The sequence below is a fragment of the Neophocaena asiaeorientalis genome, unplaced genomic scaffold (genome assembly GCF_003031525.2).
Source record: "Neophocaena asiaeorientalis asiaeorientalis breed wild unplaced genomic scaffold, Neophocaena_asiaeorientalis_V1.1 scaffold503, whole genome shotgun sequence".
NCBI lineage: Eukaryota > Metazoa > Chordata > Mammalia > Artiodactyla > Phocoenidae > Neophocaena > Neophocaena asiaeorientalis.
In genome coordinates, this window is record NW_020173710.1 from 1,603,169 (window position 1) to 1,631,086 (window position 27,918).

Here is a 27,918-nt window from a genome sequence, read left to right on the forward strand (position 1 = left end):
AGAAACAAATTTGCACTATATGTTGTTTCCAAGAGCACATCTAAAACATAATAGCAGGGACAGGAAAGTAAGGATGCGGGGAAAACGTACGAGGCACATACTACTGACCACAAGAAAGCTTATGAAGTTATACTAATATTAGAATAAACCCTGAGGCCAAAAGCATCCATAGATTAATGAAAGTTACTTCATAATGATTAATGACTTGCTTTACTATGAAGCTATAACAGTTCTAGACTTGCATGCATCTGATGAAATAGCCTCAAAAACACATATATATAAAGCAAAAATCAACAGAATTATAAGGAGAACTTGACAGATACACCATCATAGTATGATGGTGGGAGATTTTAACATGTCTCAGTAACTGATAGGTCCAACAGGAAAAAATAAAAAACTCAGCAAGTACATGGATTTGACCAACACAATCCACAAACTTGATATAATGGACACATGTAGAACATTTGGCCCAATAATTGGAGAATTGTTCCTCTAAACGCTCATGAAACACTTACAAAAATGAAGTATACATTGTGTCATAAAGCAAACCTCATCAAATCCGCAAGGCTTGGTGCCATCCTGGGAAGGGAGGATGCAGAGAAGTTAAGTTCCGGCCTTTGCCTCCGTGGCTGAGAAGTGGGGAGCGTGGCGCAGAATGCACACAGCCATGGCCCAGCTCCAGGAATGCTACCCACTACGTGGTCGTGCTGCAGCCATCCTGCTGTAAACAGCCCAGTCAGAAAGGGCAATCCAGGTAAAGGGCTGTGGGCGATATGGCATAATTCAGGAACTAAATCGAAACGGATTTTGCTGCTCCCCCGCCCTCCCCCAAGCCTGGTGTTTTCCAAGTGAAAATTGAGGCCTCAATCCCTCAGAGGGCACTGTGCAACAGCCAGATAGGCGAAGTGACCTCTGGGGATGTGCAAACTGGAGCACTGATTCCTTAGCCAGTCCTCTGGGAGGCACAGTAGATTGAGGCAAGAGGGACTGGAGGGTTCTATGTTCAAATGTAAATAGTAACTACCCTACACATTCAAGACAAACAACGGAGACTTTTCAGGACAAAAAGATGCAGGCAACTAACATGCAAGTGACGCATTTGAATCTTTAAACTGAAGAGTCCTGAGTGGTGAGGCGCTAGCACAGATAAGGACTGTTGAAGGTTGTGCTTGGCAGTGTGCAAAGATTGGTCCTGCCTGGGCCAGGGAAGGGGCCAGTACCTAAATAGGGTCTTACATCCAGGGTGGAGAGGGTACAGTGAGAAGGTTGCGGGAATCCTGGCTGAGATGCTGGGGTAGTGGGCCCAACGACAGCACCCCAACCTGAGGCCAAAGGAGGAGCCCCGGATTCCCGACAAGGCACAGAAAGTGTCGGAAAGCAGAATGGGGCCAGCTCCGTGGAGGGAGGGTTTGCGGTCTGAAGGGAGTGAGGCCACGGAGTCCCTGAAAGGGATCTTGAATGCTCTCCAGGGGAGAGAGGGAGAGAGAGAGTAGGGGTGCCAGGCCCCAGGCGTACGTCCTTTGCAACACAGCGCCCCAAGTTGTTTGGCCCAGGGAAGAATTGGCCTCACAGTCCCGGGGGTCTGATGGTGGAGCCTGCAGTTTGCCTAGAGGCTGACCCTGTCCCTGACTGCCAAGCCTCAAATAGTCTTTCCCTAGCCTTCTTCCCTCTGGGCAAGACCTAAGGAAGTCTTGATAATTCCTCTTAGACAACCAGATCTCCTAAACGCCACTTTTATTATGTATGTCACCACCTTGCTGGTAAAAGTCTCCTTATTACTTCTGAGATCTAGCCTTGAGCTGACTGCTGTTGGCTTATGCTCTCTCTGTCCCTACCTCCCCCTCCCTCTCCCTCCCTCCCTTTCCCCCCACCCCTTTCCCTAAGTTCTGGTCATCCTTCAAGGTCTAGTTCAACTCCCAACTACTCCAAGAAGACTTCAAAAGCAATTCCAACCATACTGATCTGTCTCGCCTTTCTCTGAAACCTGTACCACAAAAGAGCATTTTTGCCATTTATGTTTGTTTGTTCCATTTTCTCTAATTGTTTTATGTACCTTTCCATACTTAGGCTGGAAGTTTCCCGAGGGCAACAGCGAGAACTGTTGTCTTTTGTTGGTTGGTTGGTTGGTATCCCTCATAGCACCTATCAAAGTGTAGCTTATTCATTCATTCAAACATATTTATTGAGTATGTACTATGTGTCAGGTACAGTTCTGAGTGCTGGGGATACAGCTGGGGGAAAAAATTCCCTGCCCTCCTGAAGCTTACATTCAAGTGTTAGAGAGACAGAGTGACCCAGGAAGGGAGATAGGGAGTGTTGACGGGGTTTGCAATTTTTGATGAGGCGGCCAGAGCAGGCCTCAATGAGCTATCTGAATGAGGTGAGGGAGTGGGGCAAGTAGCAGCGGAAACAGGCAGGGCAAAGGCCCTGAGGCAGGAGTGCGCTTGGCCTGTGTGAGGAACGGCCACAGTCCTGTCACAGGCCTCTTATGCAAACAGCACTTCCTTGAGTGCACCCTTTTCTAGAAGAAAACCACTTGCTGAAGAGCAAGAACCTTTAAGTCAATTAAATCCGGACTGATCATGTTACATTCATCTTCATATTCTCTGTGGTGCCAGACGCTGTCTTCCCTACAGCCACCCCAAATAAACTTATAACCTAAGTCAGGGCAGTGTGCTTGCATGCTGTATGCATGACCTCCAATCAGATTGCTGGCCCTAAGCTCCTCCTAGGTGGAAATCCTGGAGTCACCCTGGAGAGAGTCTCCAGCCTCCAGGAACGTAAATCCAGTGACAGAAATTGACTTGCACGCAAACCTCTGTATTATTTGCTATGGTAGAGGAATTTGTCGAGTGCTATGGGCACACGTATAGGAGGGAGTAAAGTATTTTGCATTTGGGGGTTAAAGAAGCTAAAAAAAAAAGTGACATTTGAAGAATGGAAAAGCTTTCTGGACAACAGAACAGCAAGAGGAAAGGTCTGTAGTGAGAAAATACCAGAGGTGACAAACAAGTAGTAAGTAAGGGGAGTAGGCCAGGCCAGGCCAGAGAGCTTAGGGCCTGTGCAGACGAGGAGGCACATGCCCTCTTGGTGAGGTGGCAGCCCTGTTTAGCGCCCTCTGACAGCTGGCACAGTGAAACGCAGGTCCAGTGTTAGCAGAACTTCTGGTTTCTTAAGAGAAGCTAAAGATCTGCGGTGTTATGCAAAATCGCCTGTTTATTTTTTTTCTTCATTTCTGGCATCTACATCTAAATAAATACAAACATGTTGTGAACCAAACAAAATTGCCTGCAAGGGACATTCAGCCTGAAGGTGGCCAGCAGCTAGGAGGGCTAGAGCTTCCAGTGACCTGGGGAGTCTGGCTGGACATAAAGCTGGGAAGAGTTTGGGGAATCAGTCACCAAGAAACAAGCCTGCAGGCAAAGGAGTTGGGACTGCCTTTTGTGGCATTTGAGGGGAGGGGGTGTCACTGAAGAAGCTTAAGCTGGGAGTGAAACGGTCAGATTTTCACATTGGGAAGGTCTGTCTCCTGGAGGGTGGATTTGAAGACCATTGTGATCTATAAGGGCAAGACGATAAGGACCTGAACAGAAAAGTGGAGGTGAGGAGGGGGAAAGGGTAGATCTGAGAGATGTTTTCCCGTCTAAGCGACCTCATGGCTAATTGGCGGGGTGGGCAGACTATGTACACTAGATACAGGGAAGGGAGGTGTCAAGGATAAGTTTTAGCATTAATCTCTCACTGATTTTTGGTGGGCATGAGGACAGTGGCTGGGTAGGAATAAAGTACAAAAGATAACAAAGTACGCTAGCTCAGAATTTCTCAATTATTGTCATTTTGTGCCGGGGAAGTCTGTTCTGGGGGGTCATCCTGTGCATTGTTGGATGTTTTGCAGCATCCTTGGCCTCTACCCACTAGATCCCTCAAGTTGTGACCGCCAAGAATATCTCCAGACGTTGCTTCCCCCGCAGAGGCAAAATCGCCCCTGTTTGGGAACCATCTCTAGTGTCAGGAGGGAAATTCCCTGTTTGCTACTTCCCTTTTTTCTTTGCATTGCAGTGGTGCTGAGGGTCTGTTCTGGTTTCGCTTAGTAAAAGGTAGAAGACCTTTTGTGAGATTTTTTCCTAAGGAGCCAGAATTCTTGACTAAGCCCTTGGTCTGTGTTGGGGTCTGTGTCCTTTTTTTTTTTTAATTTAATTTATTTTTGGCTGCATTGGGACTTCATTGCTGCGCACGGGCTTTCTCTAGTTGCGGCGAGTGGGGGCTACTCTTCATTGCAGTGCGCAGGCTTCTCACTGTGGTGGCTTCTCTTGTTGCGGAGCACGGGCTCTAGGCGTGTGGGCTTCGGTAGTTGTAGCACGTGGGCTCAGTAGTTGTGGCTCGCGGGCTCTAGAGCGCAGGCTCAGTAGTTGTGGCGCACGGGCTTAGTTGCTCCGCGGCATGTGGGATCTTCCCAGACCAGGGCTTGAACCCGTGTCCCCTGCATTGGCAGGCGGATTCTTAACCACTGCACCATGAGGGAAGCCCGGGTCTGTGTCCTTTATGAACTCAGCAGGGGGCCTCTCGCTGGCTGGAAGGAGATCTGACTTTGGAAAGGGGGACATCATTCTCTCCCCCCAGATACTTTCTTGTTTGTGCCTCTTTCTAACTCCATTTACAGAAAAGAAGAAAGCCTTAGTGAGAAGGGTAAAAATCAAGAAAGCTAACTGGATGCACCAGTCAGCCCAGAACTCAAGCCATGACCAGCCAAAGGGAAAAGAACTACAACTGGGAATCTCACACCCAAGTCATCAGGGCTCAATGGATTAAAGGTTAAAGCTAAACTTGATGTTGACTCATCAAGACTTTGATTACACAAAGCCAAAATGAGAGCTCTTTGTTTATTGCAGTTCCTGGAAAGCCTTGCATCTGTCTTCATCTTCTTGTACGCGGGGCCAGTGGCCTAACTGAATCAAGATGTTCTTTGAGTAAATGTACACAGAGATTACAAATAAAAGCTTGATGCTGAAGAAACAGCATTCCTAACCCTCGCCTAGCCCTACAAAAAAAATTCTTTTTTTTCAAATGTTGCATGACGTTTAGGGTCTAGAGGAAATGGAACTGACTATAAGAGTCTTACCCATGACAGCAGGCCAGGACTGTCAAGGCCATGCCACCACGCTTGGTTTTTTTCCCTCACAATGTGCACACATTCAGGGCCTTTTCTGAAGGCTAATGACAAGTCGTAACCCTTATTTTTCTAATCGTTTGCAGCCATTACTGTTCATTTCATTAAGGACTTGCTCAGTCTATGCCAGGCGGTGCCCACGATGGCACTCAGCCAGTCCCCAGGGGCTCCTGTTCCAACTGGAGACTTCTTAAAAGGCAGATGACATAATCATTTTGGAAACATTATTATAAACTTATTGTATAATGTTTATAGCAAATGTCAACAAGTGTATGTGTGTGGTGATGGGGAAGGGGAGGTCTTAGGTTAGAGAGTGGCTAGTCTATTTGTGGGGCGACTTAGAAATAATAGTAATCTCTCAGTTTTGCTGGATTCAATAGTTTACACAGTGTTTTCATAAACATTATTTTGTTCGGTAATATACACAGGCAAGGATTCATTCTGAACTTTGGAGTGCAAGACTCAATATCTCAAAATTCAGCGCGGGCAGGCCTGCCCTCTGGAAGCCTCTCCTGCCTCTGCCCTCCCATAGGTTGTCCCTTCTTTGTGTCCCACAGTTCCCTGTTCTTGACCTTATGATCGCCCCTCACGCTGGCTGCAGCTCTTTGTTGGCAGGGCCTGCTTTTAATGAGTGTCTACTGCAGTTTCTAGAAGGACAGTAATATTTATTGAACTTGAGGGCCTTAATTCCGAGAGTGAGGCCTTTGTGTCGGATAGGTTAAACATCCCCAGGCTCTTTGAGTAGGGTCTAGACTAGGTGTATTATCCACAATTTTATTGCTATATTTTTTGCAAAAGATTTCAGGTGTGTCCATTGGCTTAATTCAACTCAAATACACCCTAGTTAGTGGGTCTCATCATCCATCCAGACATGACACTTTTTTGGCGGGATAGTGCCAGAATAATCCCCCCCAATGGTGTACATGACCTAATCCCAGACAACTGTGAATATGTTTGTTACCTTATATGGCACAAGTGACGTTGTAGGTGTGATTAAATCAAGGATTTTTCAAAATTCATTTTTATTGGAGTATAGTTGATTTACAATGTTGTGTTAGTTCCAGGTGTACAGCAAAGTGAATCAGTTATACATATACGTATATCCACTCTTTTTAAGATTCTTTTCCCATATAGGTCATTACAGAGTATTGAGTAGAGTTCCCTGTGCTACACAGTAGGTTCTTATTAGTTATTAATCAAGGATTTTGAGATAGGGCGATTATCATGGATTATCTGGTAGGTCCAAATCTATTTTTTTCCTTAAAAAAATTTTTTTTTAATTTATTTTTGGCTGCATCAGGTCTTAGTTGCGGCATGAGGGATCTTCGCCACGCACGCGGGCTTCTCTCTAGTTGAGGTGCTTGAACTCAGTAGTTGTGGCGCGCAGCCTTAGTTGCCCCGCAGGCATGTGGGATCTTAGTTCCCCGACCAGGGATCGAACTTGCGTCCCCTGCACTGGAAGGCGGACTCTTTACCACCGGACCACCAGGGAAATCCCCCACCCCCCAATTTTTAAAAATTTGTACACAATTTAAAAAGGTTACACTCCGTTTACAGCTATTACAGAATATTGGCTATACTCCCCGTGTTGTAGAATACATCCTTATAGCCTATCTACACCCAGTAGTTTGTACCTCCCACTCCCCCACCCCTGTATGCCCCCCCAACCACTAGTTCCTTCTCTATATCTGGTAGGTTCAATCAAATCACAAGGGTTTTTATAAATGTAAAAGGAAGGCAGGAAGGTCAGAGTATGTGACGAGGGAAGCAGAGGTCTGAGTGGTACAGGAACGAGCCAGGGAATGTAGGCAGTCTCTAGAAGCTGGAAAAGGCGAGGAATAGATTCTCCCTTAGAACCTCCAGAAGGAACGCAGCTCAGCCTACACCTAGATTTTAGCCCAGGGAGACTTCTGACTTCCAGAACTCTAATATAATACAGCTGGGTTGTTTTAAGTCACTAAATTTGTGGTAATTTGTTACAGCAGGCACAGGAAACTAAAGGGTTCCCGTTTTCCTCCACCCTCAGCGTCATTAATCTTCATAGTCACCCACTTTCAACATATTCAATGTGTATCCTTCCCGCTCACCTTCCGTCTCTCAATATATATCTATCAAAAAGAAAGATGAAGAAAGTTCTTTGTGAGCTTTGAAAAATCGAAGTACATAGTATGGCACTGTCCCTCATATTTAGAATTTTTCTTTTTTTCTTTGACTCAACATTATGTCTCACCAGCTTTCAAATATACTTTTTGTCCCGTTGACAAAGCACACTCCCGCCAAGTCCCCTCCTTGGTCTTCCAAGTCCTCCCTGTGAGGTCAGGCCTGGGTTTACTAACCCCGGGGTCAGAATTTAGGAAACAAGGACTCAGAGGCCAACGATTGGAAGCCTCGTCTCCAGACTCCCAGGGCAAGGCTCCTTCCCGGAGACCGCCCGGGCCCGGTGCCCGGCAGGGCACAGCCCGGGGCCTGTCCGAGGCTCCAGGGCTTCTTGCGCGGCCGGTCCAGCGAGGGGGTGGGAGTCGAAGGGAACCTCTGAAGCTCCTAGTCCCTGTAGGAAAAGGACGTGAGCGTCGCGGCCACCTCTGGCGTCCAAGAAATCCGGTGGGAATCTCGGAGCAGCATCCACGTGGATGCCTTTTCCTTTATTAACCTTTATATTTTGGAATAATTTTTGATTGACAGAAAAGTTGCAAAGATAGTATAGAGAGTTCTCGTATACCCCTCACCCTGGTGCGGCAATTTAAATTAATCAACCAGAGTTACTGTGAAAAGTTGAGGGCTAATGAATTCCTCACGGCCAGCTTTTGCCATGAGCAGCCTAATGGACATTTTTGGTGACGATAGTATAACTCCAAATTCTAGCCCCAAATTCGATAGGTCTTATTGTCACATTGACACAAACACCCACAATTTGTTTATTGCATTTTCAACCAGTGTGTTGTGCTTTGAAACTCAAGTTGAAATGTTGATTAGGAAACCTCGATAGCCTCTATTGATTCAGTCAACAAAACGTATGCACAGTCTCCTCTGTGCTGGGCAGTGTTCTAGGGGCAGAGAGTGGAGCCGTGAGCGAAACAGGTCAAGTCCCTGCCCTTTGGAGTTTATATGCTGTTGGCAGTCAGAGGAAGGGGCGGGGGGGTGGCGGGGGGGAGTAAAATATAAGGTATGTCGGATGGCGATAAGTACTATGGAGAAAAACAAAACAGGGAAGGGGTTTGCCATTGTAAATAGGGTGGAGTAGGAAGACCTCCACTGAAAAGGTGGCATTTGAGTAGAGACTTGAGGGAGGTTTGAAGTTTGACAGTCAATGATTCAAGTGCCTGCCTTGTTTAGTACTGAGCCAGGCTCTGTAGGTTGGCTTAGAACCTTAGAGTATACTGCGTAATCGTTGCCCCCAGTTCACTTGGGGGGATCTGATTCCCATAAACATATGGGGCAGCTGCAGTCCAAAGAAGGGAGGGGGTCACCCATCTCATTAGTCTCCTGATTTTCACAGTGCTACCCTAACCCCCTCCCTCCCACAGATTTCCTCCCCCCACGCACCTGGAACAACAAACAGCTGGCCTTCTAGTAATACTGGCAACCCCCAACTTAATCAGTTTTGTCACAGAAGTTCATTAGTAACTTGGTTACTTAGAAATAGAAAAACTTTTTTCCCATTGGAAATATTGATAGAATTGCATGGTAAAAAAAAAAAAAAAAGAAAGAAAAAAACCAGTCAGGGGACTTGAGTTTTAGTGGTCTGACATTTCCCAGGTGTGGGACTTCAGGGCTTGTCATTTCCCCTCCCTTGCACAGCAGCTTTCTCATCTGTGACAGGAGGTTGAACTCCATAAGTTTTAAGGGCTCTTCAGCGCTAATCTTTTGAGTGTCTATAAAAGATTAGGTTACCAGCTTTGTTTAGTCTGTTTAGATTGGTAGCCCACATTGTGGCATGTCTTAATAACAGCTAGCATTTATATAGTGTTTACTCTGCCGGGCAGCGTTCTAAGTTTTCCACTTGAACTATTTCATTTAATTTTTACACAAAACCCTCCTGTAGGTGCTGTTATTAGTCCTGTTTTGTATGTGAGGAAGCTGAGGCACAGCAAGGCCCAGAGCTCTCGTAGGTGACAGAGTGGAGGAGCTTGGCTTCCGACCCTGGCAGCCTGGTTCCAGAGGCCGTGCCCCTAACCACTGTATTCAGTGCCTCTCTCTGCAGAAGTGAAGGGAGTCCTTGGCTGGGAGAGGAGCTGGGCCCCTCCCAGAGTAGCAGGGCAGGACTGATTGGCACCCATGCAAGTATGTACAGGCCATTGGTATGAAGTGAATGATCATGTATTGGAGACTTGCTTTATAATTGCCAGACTGTGTAGTCCAAACAATAAGTACTGTAGGCGTTCAGAAGAGGGGAAACTGAGGGCTGGGAGTGTCGTGGAAGAGCTAAAGTTTGAGCTAGACTTTTAGGGTGGGTGACATTTGAGTAGGTGGAGGAGAAGTTATTCCCAGTTGGGGGGAATAGCAGCTACAGAGGCCCAGAGGTAAGGGTGAGGGTGCCCTTTTGTGCTCAGCGAGGAGCCCAGCTTGGCAGGAGGGTGCATTGGCAAAATCAGTCCCGGCAGAAGGGCTTCATTTGCCCTTGAAGCTGAGTGGGACGCAGCGTGAGGGAAATGACACTGGACGAGAAGCCAGCAGGGAGACTTGACTGAGTGTGGGGAATCACTGGAGTGCGAAGCGACGCAGGGATCTAGGGTTGGAGGTGGCCACTAGAAAGATGTGCTGTGCACGCCTTCTGTCCAGGCCCGTGCCTTACTGCTGTATGTCTGCCTGGCTCACGGGGCCCAGCAGAGCGCATTAGTGTGATTGGGATGATTGAGAGAGGTGTAACAGGACTTCCCTGGTGGCGCAGTGGTTAAGAATCCACCTGCCAATGCAGGGGGCATGGGTTCGAGCCCTGGTCTGGGAAGATCCCACATGCCGTGGAGCAACTAAGCCCACGCGCCACAACTACTGAGCCTGCGCTCTAGAGCCCACGAGCCACAACTACTGAGCCCGCGTGCCACAACTACTGAAGCCCGTGTGCCTAGAGCCTGTGCTCCGCAACAAGAGAAGCCCCCGCTCGCCGCAAGTAGAGAAAGCCCACAGGCAGCAATGAAGAGCCAGTGCAGCCAAAAATAAATAAATACATAAATTTATTTTTTAAAAAAGTGTTGCAAAAAGCTCTGAAAGAGGTTGATGACTGGGTAGATGTAAAGGAAGGAGATGAATGACTCGTGTATAACTCTTGTGATTTCCTTGACTTTTCCCGAAATATGCATGCTTCTGCCAGCTCCTGTGATTGAACGAGAGCAAAAACTTTTAGTTAAGTAACATGCCTTATTATTAGAAACAGCATTGATCATGTTAATTCATAATTCGAATGGGATCTTGTGCTAGATGTCCACACAGACTCACTTGAGGTTTGAAGTTTAGTTGAGGGAGCTACTTGAGTCCCTCTCTCCTTCCCACTCCCCTTTCTGGTGAGTGATCAACCCCTAAGAAATGGTTAGAATTAGATGCTTAAGGAAAGCTTATCAGGGAGAGAAGCTTGTGTCTCTAAGGCCACGGACACATATCAATTCCAGAGAAAACCAAAGCAACCGTTTAGAACTGTTTCGTCTCTTCAAAAAGAAAGAAAGCAGACAGCACACATTTACACAGCACTTGTTCTGTGCCAGGCACTGTTCTGAGTTTTTTTTTATCTGTATTAACTCATTTAATCCTCATAATAACCCTTTTTCATTAGTTTACTGTTATCATCCTCACATTATAGATGCAAACACCGAGGCAGAGAGAGGTTAAGTAACTTGGCAGCTAGTGTGTAGCAGAGCTGGCATATGAGCTCAGGCAGTAGGGCTCCAGAGTCCGTGCTCTTAATCACTACACTACACTGAAATGCTGTGTCTTACAGATGAGGAGCTGTTACAGACTTTTACAAGAAGCACAGTCTCCACTTATTTATGTGTCTGGATGTATTATACGCACATACATATATTCAGATATATTTAAACATTTGGAGATTGTATCGCAAGAGGGAGGAGGTATGGGGATATATGTTTATGTATAGCTGATTCACTTTGTTATACAGCATAAACTAAAACAGCGCTGTAAAGCAATTATACTCCAATAAAGATGTTAAAAAAGTAAAAATTAAAAAAAGAGTTTCTGTGAGCGTGTGTGCTTTTTAAAGTATAGGAAGTAGAAAAATCTTAAGAGAAATGGAAGGAACCATTAGGGGGGAAAAAAGGATGGCAGATAGCCACAAGTAGCCTAAAATGCAAACCTGTTAGAAGATCTGATTAAAGGATACTTCAGAACAGATGGGGGAAAATGAAATCCATTTGAGAGATTGGAAATAGGGCCGGCTATTGTTCTATTAAAATACTGAGGTTAAAAAATAGATTTAAAAAGGTCTTATACTACCTTGAAAATTGGGGTATGATTTAAGCAAACCATAAATAGGTAATATTTTTATTGTTAGGGCTTTAATTTTTGTGTGGGAGTGGGAGGTTTGTGGGAAGGCAGAGTGTCAGGAAGTGCTAAGCCAGCTATCCTGGACTTTTGCTCTAGTGTGTTTCTGGAAACTGCACAGTTAAGGGAGATAATCCTAAAGTAAATTGTAATCTTCAGTAGGAACAAAGTTTTCATTAGAGACTCTATACCTGATAAACAATTTGCCTTCAAAAATATCATTGACGTGGGCTTCCCTGGTGGCGCAGTGGTTGAGAGTCCGCCTGCCGATGCAGGGGACACGGGTTCGTGCCCCGGTCCGGGAAGATCCCACATGCCACGGAGCAGCTGGGCCCGTGAGCCATGGCCGCTGAGCCTGCGCGTCCAGAGCCTGTGCTCCGCAACGGGAGAGGCCGCAACAGTGAGAGGCCCGCGTACGGTAAACATAAATAAATAAATAAAAAATATCATTGACGTGATGTTCGAAAGGCCAAACTGGAATAGCTATACACTCCTGTAATCACTTAAAATCCTAACTTAAAATCACTGTCGCCTGAGCCATTGTTGCTCCTGGCACTGGCTGGGTTTTAATGCAATGCAATAGGAACCCCGTGCTTCCACAAGGACTTGGCCTGCTGTGGCCTCCTCCTCCCCACGGTTGGGCCTTTGGTCTACCTTTCAGAAAGCCTAATGGTAGTTGAGTTAGGAAAGGCGGAATGAATATTGAGAGTTCAGGGTCTGTGCAGGCTGCTGTGTATAAACCTGACTTAGGGGGGAATCCCACCTCTGTAGTGCCTGTGGGGTTGATGTTTTGGGACAAATGGTGTTTTTTGTTCAGTTAAAGAGGAAGGTAATGGCATAAATACTGCAGATTATGTAAGAGGCCCAGAGCACTCCAAAGTGTTGGCATAGAGTATAAAATAGAACTACTGATTGATAAATTAATAAAACTGTAGTCCTTAAGTAATTAATAATGATTAAGTTTGCCACTTTAGACAATTTGGGGGGATTGTTTTTAAAATTAGTTTAATAAACTTTATTTTATAAATTTCGACTTACAGAAAAGTTGCAAAGATAGGACAGAGGAGCCCTCATCCAGTTTCCGGGGGACGATTTTGGCCTCAGGAGAAGTCCTCAGGAAAGTTTGAAATGATGTTTCCTTTCCCTCCTCTATATGTACTTCCCTGCATTTGGCAGAAGCATGAAAACTCCCATCCCCGATCCTAAAGCTGGGTCCAGGATAATAGAGCCAGTAAATATTTGGTGGAGACAGTGGTGGGTTTTCTCAAAATGAAACACATTTTTTAAGACACTGGTTCACAGTTTCTCCTCTTTTCGTCCCTCTTCAGATTTGTCAAAGCTGCAGTTCCAGTTGTTTAGTGTCAGACCTCAGGGGAGCAACAGGGTTGTTAGATCTCTTTCTCAGTACTTCTTTGGAAAAGTTATAAGAACAATTGCCAGGTCACGTTAGCAAGCACGATTAAAGATGAGCCACTTAAACTGACTTGCAGAACTGCTGGGATTGAACTGTCTGTATTGAGTGGGCCTGGGCGCGCAGTGTAGGGGACCCCAAATACCCACCGGAGGAAAACTTGGACATTTAAGAATATACTCTCCTCTGTGTTCACACCATAGCAGGTGGTTAAGAATGCAGCCTGGGGGGCTTCCCTGGTGGTGCAGTGGTTGAGAGTCCGCCTGCCGATGCAGGGGACACGGGTTCGTGCCCCGGTCCGGGAGGATCCCACATGCCGCGGAGCGGCTGGGCCCGTGAGCCATGGCCGCTGAGCCTGCGCGTCCAGAGCCTGTGCTCCGCAACGGGAGAGGCCACAACAGTGAGAGGCCCGCATACCGCAAAAAAAAAAAAAAAAGAATGCGGCCTGGGAGCCACACTTTCTGGGTTTGCATCTCAGCTCTGCCATTGACTGGCCGTGGGATATGGGGCCAGTGATTCAATGTCCCTGTGCCTCAGTCGCCTCATCTTTACATGAGGCTGAGAGTCCCTGTCTCATAAGGTTGTGGAGAGTACTTAGAATGCTGCCTGGCTCAATAAATGTTAGCTCTTGATAACTCAGTTTCCTGATTCTTGGTCTCCAGGGCTTGGAGGAATGGATTAAATTAACCACTGAAAACACTGGCTGCTGTGGATAAATGTATTTCTTGTGCTTGATTTGAACAGAAGCTCAGCCACCTGTGACGAATTTGAGTGTGTCTGTTGAAAACCTCTGCACAGTCACATGGACATGGAATCCTCCTGAGGGAGCCAGCCCGAATTGTAGTCTAAAGTATTTTAGTCATTTTGGCAACAAACAAGATAAGGTAAGTTTTCTGGAACATATTGCATTGATAAGGTAAAGTGAACCCTGTGAGTTGGAGCTAAGAATAAGCCAAATTCTAATCTTACTTCAAAGTGGGATTTTTATTTTTGAGTTGTGTCCAAATGTTTTAACTGGGAAAATTATGGAAACAACTGTTGACAAAATTGAACATTAGAAAATATTTGCCAATCAAATACAGTTGAGATTATTACTCTTTTAGGAAATACTAGGCACTCAATAAATAATTATGTTAAAGTTGGTTCCTGTAGGCACCCAGTGAATAATTAATTATGTTAACATTGGTTTCTGTGTTGCTGCCTGAAGCCTTGTATTTATATAACACTTTCCATTCCTCAGGGAATTTTCAAATCTACCATCTCACTAATCACATGCACAGATAGATACGCAAGAACTACGTGATGCAAAAGTAAATGGCCATATGGAAAATGAAAAAATAAGATGTCAGTGGCAGGTGGGGTTGACCAGACAGTTCCCTGATGCTTGAGGAAAAATGAGAGAAACTTTCAGCCTTTCCAGTCGGATGTGTGACCGATTTAAGTGAATGTTTGTTAACAAGATTGGATAATTTCGGATTCTTTATGATAGTCTTATTCAATGGAAGTTCCTTTTGAGCCTTATTGGTTTGTAGCCCCTGCTAATTGACAGGTTCCTCAAAGCATCATATCGTCTGTTCAAAACTGTTTTATATCTTTATACAGTCCTTGGGTTCTGCATCTGTGGATTCAGCCAACTGCAGATGGAAAATATTAGGGGAAAAAAATTCCAGGAAATTCCAAAAAGGAAAACTTGAATGCCTCGTACTGGCAACTATTTACATATCATTTACGTTGCACTAGGTATTATAAGTAATTTAGAGATGATGTAAAGTATAAGAGAGGATGTGCCTAGGTCATATGCAAACACTACACCATTTTAATTAAAGACTCGAGCATCCATGCATTTTGGTGTCCGTGGTGGGTCCTGGAACCAATGCAATGCCCCTCGGGTGTAAGAGGGATGACTGTATCTTCTTTCAGTGTGTGGGTGGGGGAGGTGGAGGATGTTTGGGGTTGAATTTGTCCTGGATTTTGAGAAGGCCAATGAGAAGTTGTTACTAATGACAGTACTTTGGCTCAGTGAACTGTGGAATCACCATGTTCGAGCAGTTTGGTGGCAGGAAGAGTCTGGAGAACTAGTTAGTGCACCATTCAGCTAGCTCAGTGGCCTGGGGTAAATTCCTTAACCTCTGTGAGCCTTCATTTCCTCATGTGTAAAGTGTGGCTCTACTCACATCTCTGGCTTGCTGGTCCACCAAAAATAATGTATGGGAAACTTAATGAAGTGAGGGTGGAATGGGCTCTTCCTCTAGAGGGAAACTTGCTAATCTGCCTTCCTGCTTTCCTGCAGAGGTGTTAATTATAGTTTAGGTGTGATTGATAAGGAATTGAGGCTGGTCAGAAATATTTGTGTTTTAAAAGAGGTCCTCCAAATGCAGAAGCCTGGTAGGCCAGTTCCCCTTTTCACACTGTTGGCTTCCTCTTGTTCCTAAGGAGGGGCCTTAGACAGTTGGAGTCTTAGTGGCAACTTTTGGTAGTTCAGCCTTGAGAAATTCCAGGAAAGACCCTTTAGTGCGTCACCTAAGTATCTAACTGAAACCCCTAGGAGAGGTCACCATCTTTCTAACATGTCCTTATTCATTAGCCCGTCAACCGTGCTCAAGGATCAGTCAGGTAGACATGCTGATATGCTAGTGTAGAAATGGGGCTAATTCCTCAGTATAGTTACAGAAATTTAGACTTGAAAGTAACTTTAGGAGGCAGTGGAATCAGATAGAATTGGGTTTGAAATTTTGTCTCTTTCCCTTTCAAGTTTTGTGGCCTTAGGCAAGTCATTTAACCTATCTGAGCCTGAGCCTCCATTTCCTTGTTTGTAGAATGCTGGGGGGAAAGGCTAGTAAAAGTACCTACTTCATATGAATGGTGTGTGTTTGTTAAAGATACACCTGGCCCAGAGTTAGTGTTCAATAATTGTTAGCTTTTATTATTATTACTGTTGTTACATTCAACCATATGAAACTGTTGCCTTTATAGGTCATATTATATGGTTCAACCTAATATTATCGTTTAATCTTGGTCCCTCCATTTTGCCCCTGAAGAGACCAGATGGAGACCATAAAGGGTGGCCGCTGCCTAAGGCCTGCTCCTTTATTCCAGCCATTTGACAGCTTTGAAGGCTGCCAATGCGGCAGTTGTGATAAACACAGATTATTCTTTCCAGTCAGTGATGGGGGATTTCCTGTCTGGACCTTTTTGAAGTTTACAATCCTGAGACTCAGAATCAATGGGAGGAGTGGTTTTCCTTCCCTCTTCCTGTCCTTTGGACACAGCATTAATGTCATCAGACCACACCGGGGTGTATATATGCTTTGAAGCATGTTGAAGCAGTGGCATTATGATAGTTTGTACATGTTACAGGGCTTTTATGACCGTCTAACAGTCCCAAATTGCTAAATGAGGTAAATCCTTGAGGTCATTTTCAATCTTCAGATTGGAGGACCATTAAGATGAGAGATATGGAATCATAGATGATTTTTTTTTTTTTGCAGTACGCGGGCCTCTCACTGCTGTGGCCTCTCCTGTTGCGGAGCACAGGCTCCGGACACGCAGGCTCAGCGGCCATGGCTCACGGGCCCAGCCGCTCCACGGCATGTGGAATCTTCCCGGACCGGGGCACGAACCCGCGTCCCCTGCATTGGCAGGCGGACTCCCAACCGCTGCGCCACCAGGGAAGCCCCATAGATGATTAAAAAAAAAAAAATTCAATACAAGACTAGCTTAAGTGGCTGCCCTTCACCATTGTTTTAGCAATGCGTAATCTGGCAATTAGAAGAAGGATCTGGCATCAGATTTTAGATCTCTTTCATCACCAAGAGATAAGCAAGTCTTACTAGGTGAATAAATTAAAAGGATGTTGTTCTGTCTAGGCATCCAAAGAGACTGAAGCTGAAGCTCACTCCCCTTTCCTTCTGAGAAAGGATTAGCAGTTGGGAAAGCTGCGATCTAGCCAGATGAACTTTGGTCTTGAGGGGGAGGGATCGGTTCAGGACTCTGGCCTTGATTTTTGATAAATTTTCAAAGGAGCCCAGATTCTCTGACAGATGGAACATAATGTCATACAGCAGCTACCAGTGGAATGAGTCACCACAGCCGAAAGTCACGTGGGAGCGATCACACATAGTTCATCAAGATCTTCTGGGAGGTATTTAGTTCCTTGTCTGATACAGAGAGGTGCACTTGACTTGGCGATCATTGACAATTGGGGTTCCTACTTTATTCATGCCAACTTAATATTATTTGCCTTGAGCTTTGAAAGAGATTTTTTAAAAGTATTTTATCTTTCCCCCTACCATGTCTTTTCTAAGTTATTTTTTTATTCATATGCCCAAAACAAAAGGTTCAGGTTTAGGGCTTCCCTGATGGTGCAGTGGTTAAGAGTCCGCCTGCCAATGCAGGGGCCACAGTTTCAAGCCCTGGTCCAGAAAGATCCTACATGCCGCGGAGCAACTAAGCCCGTGAACCACAACTACTGAGCCCATGTGCCACAACTACTGAAGCTCGTATGCCTAGAGCCCGTGCACCGCGACAAGAGAAGCTACCGCAATGAGAAGCCTGTGCACTGCAACGAAGAGTAGCCCCCACTCGCTGCAACTAGAGAAAGCCCGCCCGCAGCAATGAAGACCCAGCGCAGCCCAAAATAAATAAATTGATAAAGGGTCTGAATCAATAACCAATTAACTTTGAAAATGAAGGTTTTTTTTTAAAAAAAGGTTCAGATTTAGATGCTAAAGTATGTTTTTACTTTAAGAAATTCCATTTATTAAAAATACTTGTGTAATAAAACTCCTCAGCCCTCTCACTGGAACAATATCTAATATAAGAGAACTGGGATTTTTCCATAATGATTCTAATTTATGGCATTTGACCGTACATTTTCCCCCGGGTGTCCTCAGAGGGCAAATGCAGCTTCCACACAAGAGTTATCAAGGATTCTTGGGTCAGGGTGGCTCCTTCAGGGGTATATGGGACTTCTGCTTAGTAAAATTGTGTGGTTGGTGAAATTTGCATTCGGCGCTTTCCTGCCACCATTACCAACAATCCTTGTTTCCTCAGCACACATTCATCAATTAAGGGCCAGTTTCCTTACTTCGCCATGAGAGCTATAATGGTGAAACATTCTCGAGAGCCTTCTCTTGGCTCAATTAGTATGTTCTATTCCTGTAGGCAGCAACTATATGGAAAGCCAAATGATAAGTAGGTTTCTTGGCAAGGAATCAGGAATTTGTTGTGAAAATGTACTTGACTCAGAATAGCTGGAGGCCCCACTGAAGGTAGTCAGGACTTTGCTGCTGAGACAAAAATAATCAATGTCCATGGAGCTGAATCACCCTCTCTTTTCTCCCTGTCAGAATTTTGTTTGCAGGCATTTCTTTTTCTCTTCTTCCAGGGCTGACCAGCTAACTCCTTTTTTAGAGTGCTTTCTTGCCTGGGCCTAAGAGCTGTTCGGTCTGTACAAAGTGTTGTTTTCTTCCCCATGTCTTTGCTGTGGTTCGTTAATTGATGATTTGCTGGCTACCTCTCAGAGGACATCCTTGTGCCTGGTTTTGAGAGTCTCTCACAGTTGCCCTCATGCTCAGTTGGCAGCAGGCATGTGAAATGGCAGAGTACCCCTTAGGGTGGTAGATAAAGGTAACTCTGACAGAATTTCCCTTCATGGCTATCAGCTCGTATATAAAAGGAAATGCTGTCTCCAACTTGAGTCAGAAACTATTGCAAAACAGGAAGCTCCTTGGAGCTCTGATTTAAAGCAACTCTGTTCTTAATTATCCCAACTCTGTCACCCTGGAAAATGTTAATTTCCTCAAGAGCCTTTAATCTCATTATTCTAAATCATAATAACCAGGCTTGTGATTGTTATCCATAAGCTGTGTATAAGTTGGCTTTCCGTGGTTCCACAAAGCTTATCTACCTTTTAGAATAAGAGCGTGCTATACTCAGTGCATATAATATCAACCCTTATAATTCATATGTGTATATGGGATAGTCAAAATGGTCAAACAGTGCAGAAAGGTGTTTCCTGAAAAGTCTCCTCAGCCCTCAGGCTCCCCTTCTTTACTTCCTCTCCTCAGAGGTGACCAGGATTGCCAGATTCTTAAAGCAGTCCTTTTTACCTTGATCTTGATGTCATACTGCATCTACTTGGAATTGAATTTTGATAAGCTTATTGTGTTTCCTTTGAAATTGCTCTTAGACATATGTGTTAGCATGGTAGGTTTGTAGTAAATGTCATGATGTTTATACATTGAAAATGCAGGAAACTGTCTTTTATCTATACCATGGTTTCTCAATGGTGGCACTACGGACATTTGATGCGGGATAATTTTTTGTTGTTGGGGGAGGGAAGGCTGTCTTGTGCATTATAGGATGTTTGGCAGCATCCTTGGCCTCTACCCAGTAGATGCCAGTAGCAGCCCCCTCCCAAGTTATGACAACTAAAAATGTTCTTAGACATTAACAAATGTCCCCCAGGAGTGGGAGAACAGAATCACCCGAAGCTGAGAATCACTGAACTGTATACCATTTGATAACTTTCCATTTTCTTTACACAGCTGTATTTCTGTGTGTTTGCTACTGCAATGCCTTTTTAAATTTCCTTATCTTAGAAAATTGCTCCAGAAACTTATCGTTCGAAAGAAGTGCCCCTGAATGAGAGGATTTGTCTGCAAGTGGGGTCCCAGTGTAGCACCAACGAAAGTGAGAAGCCTAGCATTTTGGTGGAAAAGTGCATCTCACCCCCTGAAGGTAACAGCTAAAAGCACTGTCTCTTGGCATTTAGAGAATAAATCCAAATTATCCATATGCTTATGTTCAGTGTTCATTAATTCATTTAATTTTCAAACATTTGTTGAGTCTAATAAGTGTCAGGCACTGGTACTAGATGCTGACAACACACCAACAACTGTCAGGACATCTCTGCCTTTGAGGTGCTCACAGACAACTTGAATAACAATGCCTGATGGTTATAGACCACTTAATAATTTGGAAAGTGACACACACACACACACACACGCACGCACACACACACACGTACGCTTCTCCCCTAAATTGAGCTTCTCAAGCTTATTCGGTGAAATGAGCAAGGCATGTATTATTACCCTGATCTATTTTGTGAGGAAGAAGGGAACTGAGTGAGTTGCTGTAGATCTTCAGGTCCCAGGTCCAGTACCTTAAACAAATGAAAATATTGATAGTGTCTCACTCATTATATAGAGAGATTAGATTGATATACAGGATATATTTGGGGAAAGATGTTAAAAGAGGAAAGTGGGCATGTTGGCCCAGCTGTGACTCAAGACTAGCCCTAGAAAAAGCTGTCAAGTAGTCAGCTTGATCATTGTTCCCAGCTCTTATGTTACATGCAGGGAGTAGCATATACTCAGGAAGAGCAGGGCTACCAGAGCCCAGATGTCCAAGTTTAAATCTCAGCTCTGCCAGCTTCTAGTTGTGTGACCTTAGGCAGATCACTTAGCCCCTTCTCTCTTCAGTTTCCTCACCTGTAAAAAGGGATGGTGATAGTACTTACCTCCCAGGAATGTTGAAAGGATTACATCAATCAGTACACATGAGGTGCTGAGAATACTGCCTGGCAGACAGTAAATGCTAGATACATATTATCTATTCACATCATGTTGCCCTTTGGTTGGGCAAGGTCCCATCTCCTACCTCCAAACCTTAACACTACATGACTTGTTTTCTAGAACGTTCTCTCTACCTGTATGCACAGATCAAAAGTATATGAAGTAATATTTGTAAAATTATAAAATTCAGTACTGCTAGGAGGCTGGGAGCATGGTTTACAGCAAGTTACCTCCCCTATACTCGTTTCTTGAGGACTTTAATAATCTGAAAGAAACTAAATTGTATTATGACGAAAAGGTGGGTGGTACTCCTTTAAGGAGCACGAGGGATAACAGGTTTGAATTTTAAACATAGGCATTTAATTTAGAGACGTGATGTCTTAACTCAAAAGGCTTTATAAAGGTAGAGATTTCAGATCATCAAGATTTTAGGGCTCCTAAGGCCATAACCCCCAATAGACAACTACTGAGAGTTACGTTTTGCTTACCTTTCCCCAGATTGCCTCAGGAGGAAGGTTTGTTTAATTGTTAAAACAAGGTGTGTCAGTATTGCTCGAAAGACAAGGTAAATTATAACTCAGAACACTTGCTTTGTTTTTTAAAAAGGCAGGTAGATATAATGGTTGTTTATATTTTCACATTCATTTGGGAAATTCCATGGTCGTTTCCTATGACTGAAATGTTTGACCTTCAGACTCTCTCTCCAGGTAGGAATACAGGAGTTAGGGTCCCTCAGTGATAGTAAGGAGAGAAAGTTGTGAACAAATTAGATTTGGGTTTTCTTCTGCCTGGGTGCCTTCTGGGTCAAATGGTTAGGGAGAGGTTAGGGATTAGCTTTCCGGAGAAGCAGCCGGAAGCACGCTTGCCATCCCCCAGCCCCTAGAGTGACTGGCCAGCTCGCAGGGCAAGGAGACAAGGGTCCTAAACTCTTGGCTGCATATTCCAGGCGATCCTGAGTCCGCTGTTACTGAACTACAATGCATTTGGTATAACCTGAGCTACATGAAGTGCTCTTGGCTCCCTGGAAGGAATACAAATCCTGACACTAACTATACTCTCTACTATTGGTGAGTATATGCACAGGAGACTTCCTGGAGAGGGACTGACCGTGATTGCGTTGGGAGCCTTTGCACCTAACTTAGTTAAAACAAAACCCAAAATGGACCAGCCTATTCTTTTCTACACATTGCTTCATGGAAAATGCATCTGCTTTGGTGTCTCATTTAAAAAAAAAACAAACTCTTAAAAAATAATTATAGATTCCATATATATATACGTGTTAGCATACGGTATTTGTTTTTCTCTTTCTGACTTACTTCACTCTGTATGACAGACTCTGGGTCCATCCACCTCACTACAAATAACTCAGTTTCGTTTCTTCTTATGGCTCAGTAGTATTCCATTGTATGCTAACAACACATATATATGGAATCTAAAAAAAAAACGGTCATGAAGAACCTAGGGGCAAGACGGGAATAAAGACGCAGACCTACTAGAGAATGGACTTGAGGACACAGGGAGGAGGAAGGGTAAGCTGGGACAAAGTGAGAGAGTGGTAGTGTGTAGAATTATAGATCCGCAAAATTAGATTGCAAAAATATATACAAAGAGATCTCATCTACCCTTCACCCAGTTTCTTCCAATGGTAGCATCTCGTATAACCAGAGTGCAATATCAAAACCAGAAAATTGCCATTGGTACAGTCCACTGACCTTATTCAAATTTCACTGGTGTTCCGTCCAGTTATTTGTGTGTGTGTGTAGGTCTATGCACTTTTATCATATGCGTAGATACAGAATAGCTCCATTACCACAAGGATCCCTTGAGTTGCCCTTTTATAGCTACACCCACCTCCCTCCTGCACACCCTCTCCCCACACTCCTCTCCCCCAAGTCTCTAACCTCTGTCATTTCAAGAATGTAACTGGAATGGAATCATACAGCATATAACTGTCTGAGGCTGACTTTATCTTTTTTAGCCTCTGCATAATACCCTGGAGATCCATCCAAGCCGTTGTGTGTATCAATAGTTCATTCCCTTTTCTTGCTGAGTAGCGTTCCATGCTATGGATGTATTGGTTTGTTTAACCGTTAATTCATTGAAGGATATCTCGAGTGTTTCCAATTTTTTGCAAGTATGAATAAAACTACTATAAATATTCATATTCAGGTTTTTATGTGAACATCACTTTTCAGTTCCCTGGAATAAATGCCTTAGGGTGTAATTGCTGGATCATATGGTAATTGCATATCTAGTTTTATAAAAAAAAACCTGCCAAACTATCTTCTAGAGTGGCTGTACCGTTTTACATTCCCATCAACAATGTCTGAGTGATTGGTATCTACCTCTCAAAAGGAAACTTAAATCATTCCCAGGGTTAAAAAGTAGTTTAGTTCCCCACAAAATAACTTACATTTCATGTTTGTGACTATATCTACAAAATTTGTTAAAATTTTCTTTCTTTTATAAATTAATCTTTCATCATTTCCTTTCTTTAGAGCCTAGAATTTTTTTTTAATTTTACTTTTATTTGTTTTTTTATACAGCAGGTTTGTATTAGTCATCGATTTTCTACATATTAGTGTATACATGTCAATCCCAATCACCCAATTCATCCCACCACCACCGCCACCCCCCACCACTTTCTCCCCTTGGTGTCCAATGTTTGCTCCCTACATCTGTGTCTCTATTTCTGCCCTGCAAACCAGTTCATCTGTACCATTTTTCTAGGTTCCACAAGTTCTTCTTGGATTGATCATTATGTAATGTCCTTCTTTGTCTCTTGTAGTTGTATTTGTTTTAAAGTCTATTTTCTCAGATATGAGAATTGCTACTCCAGCTTTCTTTTGATTTCCATTTGCATGGATTATCTTTCTCCATCCCCTCACTTTCAGTCTGTATGTGTCCCTAGGTCTGAAAATTTTCTTAATTGTTTTGAGTTTCTTATTGTAGGTCCTTTTCTTGTCTTGTGTTTCCTGCCTAGAGAAGTTCCTTTAGCATTTGTTGTAGAGCTGGTTTGTTGGTGCTGAATTCTCTTAGCTTTTACTTGTCTGTAAAGTTTTTGATTTCTCCATTGAATCTGAATGAGATCCTTGCCGGGTAGAGTAATCTTGGTTGTAGGTTCTTCCCTTTCATCACCTTAAGTATATCATGCCACTCCCTTCTGGCTTGTAGAGTTTCCTCTGAGAAATCAGCTGTTGACCTTATGGGGATTCCCTTGTACATTATTTGTCATTTTTCCCTTGCTGCTTTCAGTAATTTTTCTTTGTCTTTAATTTTTGCCAAGTTGATTACTATGTGTCTCGGCGTGTTTCTCCTTGGGTTTATCCTGTATGGGACTCTCTGCACTTCCTGGACTTGGGTGGCTCTTTCCTTTCCCATGTTAAGGAAGTTTTTGACTATAATCTCTTCAGATATTTTCTCGGGTCCTTTCTCTCTCTCTTCTCCTTCTGGGACCCCTAGAATGCAAATGTCATTGCGTTTAATGTTGTCCCAGAGGTCTCTTAGGCTGTCTTCATCTCTTTTCATTCTTTTTTCTTTATTCTGTTCCGCAGCAGTGAATTCCACCATTTTGTCTTCCAGGTCACTTCTCTGTTCTTCTGCCTCAGTTATTCTGCTATTGATTCCTTCTAGTGCAGTTTTCATTTCAGTTATTGTATTGTTCATCTCTGTTTGTTTGTTCTTTAATTCTTCTAGGTCTTTGTTAAACATTTCTTGCATCTTCTCGATCTTTGCCTCCATTCTTTTTCTGAGGTCCTGGATCATCTTCACTATCGTTATTCTGAATTCTTTTTCTGGATGGTTGCCTATCTCCACTTCATTTAGTTGTTTTTCTGGGATTTTATCTTGTTCCTTCATCTGGTACATAGCCCTCTGCCTTTTCATCTTGTCTATCTTTCTGTGAATGTGGTTTTTGTTCCACAGGCTGCAGGATTGTAGTTCTTCTTGCTTCTGATGTCTGCTCTCTCTAGAGCCTAGAATTAATAACAGCAGAACAAGGATGAAAGGGCCAGGATAATCAATTCAATTCAGTAAAACTTTATCACACATCGTGGGTAAAGCACTGAATGGGCAGCAGAGATAAGAAACATGTCTCTTCACTCCTAAAGCTTCAAATTTGGAGGAGACAGCACCGGGCACAATTGTCTATATAAAATAAGAGTGCATGATGGAGGCTTCCAGAAGCGTAGGCAGACTCTGTGGGAAGTGACGGTGGAGCTTGGGGTGGGACGGTGGAGCTTGGGGTGGTGGCGGAGCGAGGCTGAGAGGCTTTGATAAAGGGGGTGCACTGCCTGGTCGGGGTGGAGTCTCCGAGGCTGGAGGTGGCACCGGGCAAGAGTGGTCTGAGGACTGGGGTCATTGAGTCTGTGTGATTCCAGGTGAGGAAGCAGGAGATCTAGTGTTGGCAGTCTGCCCTGCATGTGCCCTTGTCCCCCAGTCTATTGCTCCTTCAGACTGTTTCTGAGAGAGTGGGGTGTGAAAGGCCACATCCAGGACTTCTTAAGCTATAGTATAAACATGGCCTTTATCCTGGAATGTCCATTTTGCCTGATGACTTGCTGTAAAATATTTTTGGTATATGAAAACACTCACGGCTACGTCATGCAATAGAACGCAAAACAACCACGATTTTTTTTTTCAGGATTGAGAAACATTTATTGAATCAAAATCAAATACTTTCTTTTTATTATCTACAAGCCAACACTGAACTTACTTTATTCAAGAATGAACACTCTGTACAAAAAAATATGTTTAAAGTATAAAAATATCACATGAATTTTTTAACAAAATCCTCCCAAGTTGCTGGGGCGTTAGCATTCACTCTCCTCCCCTGTCCCCAGAGGTGCTCCCGGCCAAGTTGAGAAGCACTGCAGGCGAAGCCAGACTGAGATCATGCAGTTCAGTCCCCCCCACCCCTCAGGACAGATCATTCTCACTTGAGGTTTTGCAGTTTCACTTGTCCGCTTGTGGTACCTGTTGTTTCTCCTTTACTTATCCGCTTGTGGTACCTGTTGTTTCTCCTTTACTTAAAGCCCTTCAGTGGCTCCCTGGTGGCTGCAGGATAAAGTCCAAATTCACCAGCGTGACCGACAAAGCCTTTTGTGCTCCAGCTCCTGCCCATCTCTGTAGCGTCAGTCTCGTCTCCCCCATGGACCCCCACCCCTCTTGCACCTACCTCCCAGCCCACACCGAACTTCTTCCAGTTCCTCAAACTCGCTCTTCAAACACTCAAACAGAAGAGTGGCAACCAAACCGAACGTTCAGCCAGAATAGCGGAAGCATCCTGCGTTCCCTCACAGCCCAAGCCTTGCCCTTTCACCTGGATGCCCCTTATTTGTCCTTCTTAGCTCAGACATCACTTCCCTTCCAGAAAGCCTTCCTTGACCTCTCAAGGCTAGATATGTCCCCAGTCATCATGTACCACAGTATCTGGCACCTTCCTGTGTCATAATACTCAGCACATCGTGTTGCATTTCCCGTTTACTTAGTGGTCACCCTCCCCAGACTGCCATCTCCCTTGAGAGCAGGGGCTGTGTCTTGTTTCCCCCTGTGCCTGATACATGGTAGGTGCTCCATAAATAGGTTTTGAATGTTTGGTAGGATCCAAAGTTAGACAACATTCAGGACTGGGGTGAGGACTTAGAAGGGAGGGATAAACAACTCAAGAGCATTATAGTTGATGAATAAAAACAGAGGAGGATTGAGTACATCTGCCACCCGAAAGAACTGCTAGTGAAAGGGACCGAGAACTAAGCTTTAAAAGGAGTAGCCTGGCCCTGATGATGTTGTGGTGAAGTCTGGAGAAAGCTGTTACTATAGGACCCATATCCTCAAGTCCGTTCATTTCTTTTTCATTTATTTCTGATCTGATCTTTATGGTTTCTTTCCTTCTGCTAACTGTGGGGGTTTTTCGTTCTTCTTTCTCTAATTGCTTTAGGTCTAACGTTAGGTTGTTTATTTGAGATATTTCTTGTTTCTTGAGGTAGGATTGTATTGTTATAAACGTCCCTCTTAGAACTGCTTTTGCTGTATCCCATAGGTTTTGGGTCATCGTGTTTTCATTGTCATTTGTCTCTAGGTAATTTTTGATTTCCTCTTTGATTTCTTCAGTGATCTCTTGGTTATTAAGTAGTGTATTGTTTAGCATTCATGTGTTTGTATTTTTCACAGATTTTTTTTCCTGAAATTGATATCCAGTCTCGTAGCATTGTGGTCAGAAAAGATACTTGATATGATTTCAGTTGTCTTAAATTTACCAAGGCTTGACTTGTGACTGAAGATATGATCTATCCTGGAGAATGTTCCATGAGCACTTGAGAAGAGAGTGTATTCTGTTGTTTTTGGATGGAATGTCCTATAAATGTCAGTTAAGTCCATCTTGTTTAATGTATCATTTAAAGCTTGTGTTTCCTTATTTTCTTTCATTTTGGATGATCTGTCCATTGGTGAAAGTGGGGTGTTAAAGTCCCCTACTATGATTGTGTTACTGTCGATCTCCCCTTTTATGGCTGTTAGTATTTGCCTTATGTATTGAGGTGCTCCTATGTTGGGTGCATAAATATTTACAGTTGTTATATGTTCTTCTTGGATCGATCTCTTGATAGTTATGTAATGTCTTTCTTTGTCTCTTCTTGTTGTATTTGTTTTAAAGTCTACTTTCTCTGATATGAGAATTGCTACTCCAGCTTTCTTTTGGTTTCCATTTGCATGGAATATCATTTTCCATCCCCTCACTTTCAGTCTGTATGTGTCCCTAGGTCTGAAGTGGGTCTCTTGTAGACAGCATATGTACGGGTGTTGTTTTTGTATCCATTCAGCCAGTCTGTGTCTTTTGGTTGGAGCATACGGTCTTAACGTTGAGATGGAGATCTCTGGGAGCGGTTTCGCCATTTGATATTATGTGCAGCCTGGAGGTCTCTGTTGGACCATTGTCCTGAACTCAGCTCTCCACCTCAGAGGCACAGGCCTGATACCTGGCCGGAGCACCAAGACCCTGTCTGCCACAGGGCAGAAAGAAAGAAAAATAAAGTTATTGAAATAAAAAAATTAAAATATATTATTAAAAATATAAAAGTAATAAAAAGAAGAAAGAAAGAGAGAAGAGAGCATCCAAACCAAGAAACAAATCCAGCAATGATAACAAGCGTGAAAAACTATACAAAAAAAATGGACAGACAGAACCCTAGGACAAATGGTAAAAGCAAAGCTATACAGACAAAATCACAGAAAGAAGCATACACACACACACACTGACAAAAAGAGAAAAAGGAAAA

The 27,918-nt window shown here is 43.8% G+C and overlaps 1 protein-coding gene across 1 annotated transcript in view; it reads left to right on the plus strand.

Moving 5' to 3' along the window:
• Positions 1-13,429: 13,429 nt before the first annotated feature.
• The window catches only part of IL13RA1 (interleukin 13 receptor subunit alpha 1), a 48,249-nt gene continuing 33,760 nt past the window's right edge, over positions 13,430-27,918 (plus strand). The window contains exons 1-3 of the mRNA XM_024750596.1: positions 13,430-13,951; positions 19,670-19,808; positions 21,591-21,711. Of these exons, the coding sequence (XP_024606364.1) occupies positions 21,647-21,711 (65 nt within the window). The 5' untranslated portion in view covers positions 13,430-13,951; positions 19,670-19,808; positions 21,591-21,646. The remainder of the gene's footprint in view (positions 13,952-19,669; positions 19,809-21,590; positions 21,712-27,918) is intronic.